Raw genomic sequence first — 10,386 nt, forward strand, 5'->3', positions numbered from 1 at the left:
CTGCAGGCTGCTGGCTACCCTCACCGGGGTTATTTTTGTTACCCGGCATACTATGCGATCGGCGAACGGGGCCACGATCGTTTCAACGGGACTAATTCGAAATTAGAAAGCCTTTCGAACTGGAGATAAAAGCATCGCTAGTGAAAGATCTGTGGGAGGAATTGGGAATCGAGTGAATGGAAATGGAACTGCAACATCTCTGCTTCGGTTTTCTGCAGGAATCGAGACTGGTGGTAATTTTTTGGCGGATTTTTTCGCTTCGGGCGACGAACACTTCTAAAGTGGGTTTCCGGCCTTGTTGAACACCACGATATCGCTAGCTCGCCGAAAACGCTTCAAATGGCCTGAGACGCTGGTAATAAACAAAGAAAACAACAAGGCAATAACGTAAGTCCATTTTATTTCAAAACAAGACATTTTTCTCTCTTTTAAGGCAAACCGATAATATCCCATACAAACCTTTATAAATATAAAACGTTGAGCAACACTGTAAGAGTCACGTCCGCTTTTCTAGTAGTAAGCTTGGGCTGCCTGTGGCCTTACGGGCTCATCAAAATACCCGGGCACACTTCGTAAAAATACTCTGCGATACTACACAGCATAAGTCTAATCATATATATATATATATATATATATTCTCTTGCCGTACTCGGGGATTGTCTGCTTCCACAATATATATTGATTTCGTTCCTTTTTGGACGGTTGTTAGAATGTATTAGAAATGCATTCAAACAATGCTACTAATGTTCAATTAGTAGGATCTTCCTCGATAAGAATTTCTCGAGATCTGTAATAGAGTTTCCTAAAATGGACATGAAAATGGCTCATACTTCCAAAAATACTTTCTTTTCAACTGAAAATTTTACTTCTGCTACGCAAAACTACTAGAGTACCGTAATGATTCGATTTTTGATTTCCAGGGCGCTTATTTACTCTTGAGTTACCACAAGGGAGGGTGCTTACTGGAACTGAGGTTGCTTAAAAATGTAAGTTTCTATTTTGAGAGACAGCAGAATGTGAAACAAACTTCAAGTCTTATTTGAAAGGATAGAAAAGATTGGAAACTGAACGAACTTGTTTCACCCCTGGATCATTCCTCGCTTAAACGACTATAGCCAAGCAATCTTCGCAACATTTTAAGACGGTATCTTTCGTTTGAAGGGACTGTGTACTGACATAATAGTTGAGAAACTGAGACCAAGACCACTGTTTTTGTGATAGGACTTTACCTGACCAATTAAAGGAAGATGGTCCACGGCTGATCTCAATGTACATCTACTCTGTACAATGCTATGCCTGAAACAGAATAAGAGCGTTTATTGGAATAGGGGGCGCTTATGCTATAGGAACACTTATCAAAACGAGGGTGCATTCTAAATAGAGATGCCTATTAGAATAGAGGCGCTTATTAATAAAAAAAATATATATTAAACGTTGGGGGCGCTTATTAGAGAGGAAGCGCTTATTGGAAGGAGGGCGCGCGCTAAGTCGAATCATTACGGAACCCAAGCGCAAAGGCTTATGGACTAACATTAGACCACGAATATAAGTGTACAAAACAGGAAATTCGAACTACGTCGAAGGACACCCATGATCATTTAATTTAAACACCAGAAAAGTTAACAATGCAATAAGGTTTACATTTCACTTGCCAGATTGATACGTGCTGGTTCATTACTGCTCCTAATTCGTTTGTTTTATGAAGGGACGATCTCACTTCAAGCAGTTTACTGACAGAATGAAAATACAACCTTTTCTCAAGACTACTAATTAACAACAACCTCTAAAACTGGCTATTTGAAAGAAGGGAAACTATAGAACTGACTGCCTCAAAGATGTTTTTAATTGCATCTATATATTTCTTGGAAAGAAAACCTTAATGCCAAAGAATCATCTTTAAAAATAATAAGCGGGAGTTGTTATTGATAACTGATCTATTCTGAGCAGCATGGACTATCAAGCTGTATAATAAATAATTTACATGCTAAAAGAACCAAATAGCATTTAATAATAGCTCTTGCAAAAAATTTCCGATCTGGCCGATCAACCCACGCAGATCGTTGTTCTCCTGTAGGGCATGAAGCAATCCATGTTACTTCACGGTGAGAACAGCAATTATGCATTATGGTCTCGAACAGTTTGTAGAAAGTAGTCTTCTCCTTTGGGGTTTAACACTTTAAATGAGATTCATTGATTAAATGTTGTTACTTGAGAAGTTCACACATGCGCTTACATCATTGCACTACTTTTCGTGCTATGGGCCTCCGCTTGTAACCAATAAATAATTAAATAACTACTAATTAATTCTAAATGAGTAGGCGTGGAGTTTCACTCTGCGGTGCATTAGGGACCTAAAACGTAGACGCAATGGCGAAGCTGAGAAATAAAAATTGCAAAACAAGGACACACTGTTGTTGATAGAATTTTACTGGTGGCTCCATATGTTTACCTACTATTTAGGCAGTCTCTTTAAAAGCGGTCTGATGCTTTTCGGGTAAAAAATAACCGATTTCTTTCAAAAGTTGCCCATGAATCTGTCTTAGGCTAAAAAAAAAAATTGAAACCACCATGGGTTTTCCAAATATTGTAATATGTTTTTTCCCAAGCGAAAATCGGCTCAGCGCTCAAAGGCTCGTTTGTGACAGCGCCTATCATCAAAAATGGCAGAAATTGAATTACTCGTCTTTTCACAAAACTCCTGTTTGAGGTATTATTTTTGTTTCGCATACTTAGATGGATCCTTTGTGAGAACAAGTCATATGATTTTTTTCTTTTTAACGGTTTCTTACATTGAAAATTATTTTTCTGTTTGACACCTGCTTTGCCTTTGCCGTCATGACCGTAGATATACAAGCTTTTATTCTCGGCATAGCGCGAAATTCTAATTTCTTCTTTTATGATGTTTTTATTCAGACTAGCTTAAGTAGGGTAGAAGATTATAGAAATATAAAAAATATGTTGTGGTTACGGTGAACTTCTAGTTCAGCCAGTCAACTTAATTTGCACATTTCGAAATTCCACCCAGCAATGAACAAAAAGTGGACTCAGTTATTTTACGAAAATTTACGAAATTTACGTCTACAAGCTATGTGGTTGACGTCTGAGTTGAGTACTTTAAAGCTTTTTCATGTTTGATGATGCCATAAAACAGCATTTAAGAGAGACAAATCCCCGCATCCATCTAGAAAAATACCGCCGCCGAAAGCTGACTCTTCGCTCTAAGCGACCTCTTGTTTTGTTTATTACTCAGTAATAGGAAAGAAAAAAAGAAAAGAAATCACTAAAAAGGGAGGATAGATAAAAATTTTCATAATGATCCAAAATATATATATATATATATATCTTATTAGACGTTATATTGTGTAGTATCGCTGAGGGGCGTGTTCTGAAAGGGGGCGCTAAATCGAATCATTACCCACGCCCAAAGGCTTATGGACTGACAATAGACCACGAAAATAAGTGGACAAGACAGGAAATTCAAACTGAGTCAAAGGAAACTCTTGCATTTTCAATACAGGAAAAGTAAACTCTGCAATCCATGTTTAAATTTCACCTGCTAAATTGATACCTGCTGGTCCATTACTGCCTCTTATCTGTTTATTTTATCAAGAGACATTCGCACTTCATGCAATTTACTGAAATAATAATAAAATATACAACTTTTCCTCGAGGCTACTAATTATAAGTCCCTGATCACCTTATTTCCTTATTTTCATTCCTTATTTTCCCTTCCAAATACCCATTACTACGTGAATCGTTAATCAATTAAAACTTCAGATGTAAACAAGAAAACGCACAAATGCTACGTCTATATATCATAACCTGCTAATAACTGGGCTTGTTTTTAATGTTTTAAGGAGAACACCTTTCCTCATTCCATCAATATCACTGTAAAGCGAGAAACATTTTAGAAAGTAACGATTGCATGTAATCGATTTTTCGTCAACAACATTTAGAAGAGGTTATTTGAAAGAAGAGAAAGTAGAGATTTGACTGCCTCACAGATGTTCTTAAGTGTATCTAAATCATGTTTCTTTGAAAAAACCAAAATGCCGAAGAATCATCTTTATAAATTAATAATGAACGTGGGTTTGTTATCGATAACTGATCTATCCTAAGCGAGTTACCACATAAGCGTAATGTGATTTTATCTTAAGGCCCGTCATAGTTAAGTATTTAGGTGTGCCGTTGCATGGGGCAAGCAGCGTTGTCAATCACAGAACTTAATTAAGCCAATTAGCATTAAATATTTACTGCTCTGCTTTGCAGAAACGAACAAGGGAAGTTATCTTCTAATGGTCGTTGAGTTAGGACCCACACCGCGATGTTCAGTCGTGCAACTAACTAAAACAGTCCGAGCACCAATAGTCTGTCAACATAAGAGATATTTCAGTCGTATGCCGTGATGTATTTTAAAAGGAAAAGCTCCATTTTTTCGCTGCTTCCGTTTAGTTTTGCGTCTGTGCTTTTAGTGGAATGGTTACTTGGCTGGGCTGTAGCAGGCAAAGGTGATTTAATTATCATTCTCTCCAAAGTTGTATCATAAACTCAATATTTTGCTGGTATAGCATTCAAACATTTCACGTAAAGTATATTAATTTTTTTTTCTTCTTTTCTTGGCTCTTTGTATCACCACGGGATTCTCTTTCAACTATTCCAGAATCGAATGCAGTGAAGATCATCTTCTTCTCGGAATAGGGGAAAAAATCCGAGCCTGTGTCTTGTTTGAAGCGTTCAAAATTATTACTAAGACACACATAAACTTTTTATCACAATATATGGGACTACCATACGATATGTTTTATCCCCTTATAGAAAGAGCAATTATAAAGAAAGTGTTTCACCGAATAATAGTAAAATAAAAGAGGAAAAAAGAAAAGGAAAAAAGAGGTGGAGGAGTATGAGGTGAAAATTTCAATTATTCATTCATCTGTTTCAAAAGTTGCATGTTCTTAAAGTTTTACAACTGTTTCGTCCTAACAAAGGGACAGAAGGTAGGAAGGAAATAAGCTTCTACTAAAAATAAAGTGAGGAGTATTTAAGAACACTTATAAAGTTAAGTTATTCACGACGATGAAATTGTTTCATTGTTTCATTCCTTTTGCTGAACTGTTGTCACTGACAAGTTCTCATCATGAAGATTCGAAACAATATCTTTTCTAAGTGGAAATTGCGAACACTAACTGGTTCATTTTCGAAAGCACGTCAGATTTTGGACGTTGTCAGTTTACAAGACAACAGAGAAAAGCAAATTTTGGTGTAGTGAAATTAGTTTGTTTTTTTGAGATATAACTTATTTAATTTGAAATCTTGAAAAACTTTGGAAAAAAAATTTTAAAAAAATATATCTCTCTCACTAACTAATCAATAATAAAGTTGTCATTGAGAGTGGACTCCCTGTTTATTGCTGTCTGAACTGATAGACAACTTGCAGCCCGGGTATATTTACATTTACGACAGGTTGTCAGTTGATATGTGATCTGTTATGCCAAATATACAAAAAGCCCTTAGAATTAATGATTTTATCATATCATTTTACAGTCTGGCAAATTACTCACAGTTTGCTATAAAACTGCTTAATTCAAGAGCAAGGGAACTGATCAGATTTCGGCCACATGGGGATGATGGTAGCATACAACTTCAAATGGTCTTATAATTAAGACTTCCCAAAAATTCAAGGAGTTGTTTCCTAGTACTAGTGATAAGAGTTTTTCTAACACGTGTTTTAGAATTCTGATGATATATTGGGCATGAGTGGAAACTTGCAATAAATTTTTTCATTTCTTTTTTTCATTTCTGGAAACAAAAGTCGTTGATGTACTGGTTGAAGGTAAACCTCTTAGCCGAGGCACAGATGAAAAAATGGTTTATGCCAACTTTGAGCTTCACAAGTCTTTCTTCCTCAACATCACTACTATTGGTTTGGACCATGTTGTTGAAGGCAGCGAATGTGGATTTGCTTGTGTCAATATCCCTTCATGTTTCTCTTTTAACCTGGCTGCATTTTATGATATCAATGGCAAAATTCTGTGTGAATTGCTTCCATCCGATATCTACAACAACTCAGACAAGCTAATCCCCAGTCAGAGTCACCATCACTATAGTATCGCAGTAAGTTGCAAATGAAAACTGTTCACTCTATTTTTTTGAAAGGAAGAGGATATGAATTACACGCAGTTGAATGCGTATGGAGTGGGGTTGGTTGCAGAAATAAGGAGAGGGGTTATTTGAGCGAAAGACTAATTATGGATTTTGGGTATTAGCGGGGAAGGTCAACTAAAGGATACTGACTTTATTTGGAAAGATGGCTCATAATAAGATTTATTTTGACTGTCGAGCTTATGCCACATCACCCGCGTTTATTTCTCATTGCTATATGTTTTCTTTAGTCTCCATGTATCAGTTGGCCTTGTCAGAACCATGGGAAATGCGCTCCACAGTACGAGAAGAACAGTTACGTGTGTGTTTGCACGAGAGGATACACTGGGGAACATTGTGAAACAGGTAAGACACAATTAAGTTCACATTTACAAGACTGCTTCAAACTTAACTGATGGTATAATTCTCTTCCACAACAGGAGACTGCCCCAAATCTTAATTGTTTGCCGTTATCCTGCTGTTACCGTATATTTCCAAATTCTCCTGTTAATTTACCCAAAGGTTAATTTCATTTTTCCTTCAGATATTGACGAGTGCAGTTCTTCCACTCGGCCTTGTGAGGTTAATGCAGACTGCCATAACACTTACGGCTCCTACAGCTGTTCCTGTAAAAGTGGATTTATTGGGGATGGAAAAACATGTAAAGGTAAACCATATTTGATGTTTATCTGTTTGTCAAGCTCTAACTATTTCCTCTTTACAAGTTTTGTTTTATTTGATATTTAGGCTCTGCAACACCTGAAAACCAATGTCTGCTTCACTAACAGTGCTTTGTCAAGAGGCCAATATCATTTTCGCTTACGGAACCTGAACGTTGGGATGATAATATCCTCTAAGTTCAAAGACATTACAGGGGCGGATCCAGGGATTTTTGATTGGGGGGGGGTCCAAACTTTGGTTCAGAAAGGACTGTTGGACTCTTTTGAGGCAAATTACTTCTCCCCCACACCCCCTTCCTCCAGTCGCGGTTGCACGTTATAATTGCTTGGCCGCTTACCGTTGGATTCATTAGTAAAAGAATCAGCCAGTTAAAAAGTGATATACGATCCTGCGGATGTAAGAGTTTCAGTCTCAAAGTTGTAAGCGTCAGGTCTGATGGGGGGGTCCGCACCCCCCAGACCCTCCCCCTGGATCCGCCACTGCATTAGAACATCCCTCATTACAAGTTCTCACCGCTGAGATGAGTTTGAATTCTATTTTTTTTCTTTTTTTTTTTTCGCCTCTTGATGATTATGGTGTAAAAAAAATGTTGTTACTCAAACATCAATCCACAAGATTTATTAGAGTGATTCCATGTTAAATCAAAGCAACCATTTTTTCAACTTTCTGGCAATGGATATCAGACGATAAAACAGAAAAAGTGCCTCACTCATTTTTGCTCTACGGCTTACGGTTAAAAATCTTGATCTATCTACGATTTATAATTAATACTTTCTCATTTCGGTCATCAGAAAACAATTTAACGGTTAATTTTCTACTGCTAACCCTAAGAAAAACAGAAGAAAGGCGAGATCATTGCACAATTCGTTACAAGCTATAGAAAGAACAAATAACTCTCCTTTCATAAAACTGTCCATACAATGTCATGAAAAACAGAAAAGATGAGAAATGTACTATCTTTGCAGGCTGGACTCTTATCGCTCGATTCTCAAACAGCGATGGCAAGAATTGGATGCGTGACGATGGTAACTGGTGGTATGACCAGAAAGCTGCCATTGGAGCGACAAACAACCCTTCCGTGAACAACGATATGATCTCAACAGCCTTTTGGTCGGTCAGCGGGAAAGAAGTAAAGATCACGCGCAGTGACGACCCCAGTCACACTCCTCTGTTACAGACCACAGGTAACTGTTTGGGTGGACAAACATTTCGATCCAAAATCACAAGTTACGGCGACTTTAGGAATGGCGCAGTTTGGGCCAGTGATCAGTGTCTTGGAAACTGTACGGTTCAATATGGAGGACTGTACAACTCAACAGATGGGTTTCAACAGGCTAAGTGCAGTGGGCACATCCAAAGTGCAGACAAGATCGGCTTCTGGTGTGACTGGGATACTGGTGATGGATCAGTGATGATGATTGGGGGAGGAGGAAGTAGCTGTGCGCGAGCTGATCATGGAATTGGAATCACAGAAGCCAACAGAGCCTCTTTTGATGACAGCGGAAGCCCTGATACTGAATATGACTTTGGATTTGATGCTCTAAAAGGAAACACACCATCCCAGTCCTACTCTTTGAACTTATGGATCCGTTAAAAATAATCAGGTCTTCATTTCTCAAACTTAGTTTAGAAATGAAGAACTTTGTTGAGGATGACTTGTGATCCAAGTCAAATAAGAATTTTAAAATGATCAGTAATACTGAGCGCATCTTCCCCCTCTCGTAGCAACATAAAATGACTTGACATCCACCCCAGCTGCTACGCTAAGATCCTTAAACATTCTTAGATCCTCTCTTGCAACAATTTAATTGCTATTAGAATTTCTATATGAAAACAACATCCAGCGTAATTGATTTAAGTCGGACTCACAACTCATCTCTTCAAGAAGATGTGAAGTACGTATTCATTGACGATTGTTAATAAATGGCATATAAATACAAATGTTATTTTGTAATATTTCTATTTATATGTTATAGTCTCGTACTAAGCTAAAATAACTTGATCTCATATATGATCCAAGCCCTACTGCTAGGATCTCGCCATTTTAAGATCTTCGCTGGCTACAAATAGCCACTAAAAGTATTCGAAAAAGTCACTTTTTAGGAGAATGAATCATATGAAATCTGACCCAGACTCATCTTTTCAAGGAGATGTGAAGTGTATAACAATGCTAACTTACACAATTCAGTCGATGAAGACGCAAGATTCAAGCCGTCTGTGATCATAATATAGCATGAGAGAATGTAAATATTTCTTCATTCAAATACGGTACAGCCACCCATTGTCACTACAGGAATCAAGCTTAGTTAATTCCAAAACAAGATCTCAAGAATTAAACTTAGTAAGTCGTTTCAACTGATCTGCTTGTTTCTTTTGTTTTGTTTTGTTTCTCAAGCGCGCAAATTTCGGTGAGGGGAGGTATACTTGAATTTTATCTTTGAAAATTTTTATTCCATAGTAGAGGGGTTGTATACGTATATGGAAGGACTTGGTAAAACTCAATGGTCGACAAAATGCTTAACGCAAATCACGCCTTTCCAACCAAGAGGAAAATTCGTAGAGCGAGCATATGCCTTCGTGTTGTGATATTATGTAAAAATGATGGGCAGCCATTGAAAATAAAAACCAGTCGGAAGGAAGCTATTATTACACATTATTAACCTGGCGAAGAGGATTAATTCAACTCAGCAAATACCGCGTTAGTTCCACGGTTTGATCCTATGACGATCAAAATTCTCTCGCTTACCAATGAAAAAAGTGATTCAAAAGCTTCAACATATTCTCCGACGCAGCTGTCTGCGAATAAAACAAACAACGCTCATTGTTTTTCCTTGCTGATCCCTTATCGCGGCATGTAATATTCAAGACGCCGTCTGCGCGTTATCCGATGAAAAAGCTGGTTAAAAAACGACCGCGGAATGTTGAACGAATATTTCCTTCCGTGGGAAAACACGGCTTAAATTTCGCCAAGAAAAAAATACAGGGAAGGCGAGACCATCACACGATTGGTTACAATCGAGGAAAACAATACATAACCATCCTTTAAGATAGGCCCATCTTGAAAGTCGTAAAATAAGATAAAGCTGCCCATGCATTGTCATTACAAACAGAAAAGATGATCAATGTTCTTTTATTGGTGTGGCTATACCCTGAGATGGGAATACTTTTCATCCAAAAAGCTTGAGAGTGCAAAGATTTAAGAAATAGAAATCGCTTGAAGTAGAGAGATTAGAAAAATGGTTATCTCAGTATTAAAGGGGCTCTTAAAGAAGTTGTTAAATGAAGTAAGAAGAAAGTTCTTAGGTTTAAAAATTCTCGTAGAAGGCACGAAAAAGTGGCTTCAAAGTCTTGATACTCAAATTAAATGATACTATACTCCATTGAGATGGGTGAACTTAAAGGCTGTTGTTGTATTTATCCTACAGTCGCAACTCTTGTGGTGAAGTGGCTAAAATAATAAATAACAAGCAGCTACTGGATGGGAAATACTGGCTAAAAATTGGGGAAATGGAATTTTAGGTAAGCAATAAAAGTAAATAAAGTGGAAAGCATGGTTTGAATTTGCAA

General features: G+C 37.5%; 1 protein-coding gene across 2 annotated transcripts; it reads left to right on the forward strand.

Moving 5' to 3' along the window:
• Positions 1-4,254: 4,254 nt before the first annotated feature.
• LOC148740032 (uncharacterized) lies at positions 4,255-9,178 on the forward strand. Of its 2 annotated transcripts, none has more exons than XM_088748091.1 (5): positions 4,255-4,508; positions 5,810-6,111; positions 6,390-6,504; positions 6,683-6,805; positions 7,785-9,178. In XM_088748091.1, exons 1-5 carry the CDS (start codon positions 4,406-4,408, stop codon positions 8,411-8,413), a joined length of 1,272 nt encoding a protein of 423 aa, XP_088604217.1. In that variant the 5' UTR covers positions 4,255-4,405; the 3' UTR covers positions 8,414-9,178. The 2 variants fall into 2 exon arrangements, with proteins under 2 accessions (XP_088604217.1, XP_088604218.1); XM_088748092.1 differs by having other exon boundaries at positions 5,831-6,111.
• Positions 9,179-10,386: the final 1,208 nt, after the last annotated feature.

This window comes from Stylophora pistillata, chromosome 2, assembly GCF_964205215.1.
Source record: "Stylophora pistillata chromosome 2, jaStyPist1.2, whole genome shotgun sequence".
NCBI classification, from domain to species: Eukaryota; Metazoa; Cnidaria; class Anthozoa; order Scleractinia; family Pocilloporidae; genus Stylophora; species Stylophora pistillata.

Coding starts and splice junctions, on each gene's coding strand:
- LOC148740032 (XM_088748091.1), top strand. CDS start 4,406: ATGTATTTTAAAAGGAAAAGCTCCATTTTTTCGCTGCTTCCGTTTAGT. Junction 6,505..6,682: donor TGGGGAACATTGTGAAACAG/GTAAGACACAAT, acceptor TTTTTCCTTCAG/ATATTGACGAGTGCAGTTCT. Junction 6,806..7,784: donor GGATGGAAAAACATGTAAAG/GTAAACCATATT, acceptor CTATCTTTGCAG/GCTGGACTCTTATCGCTCGA.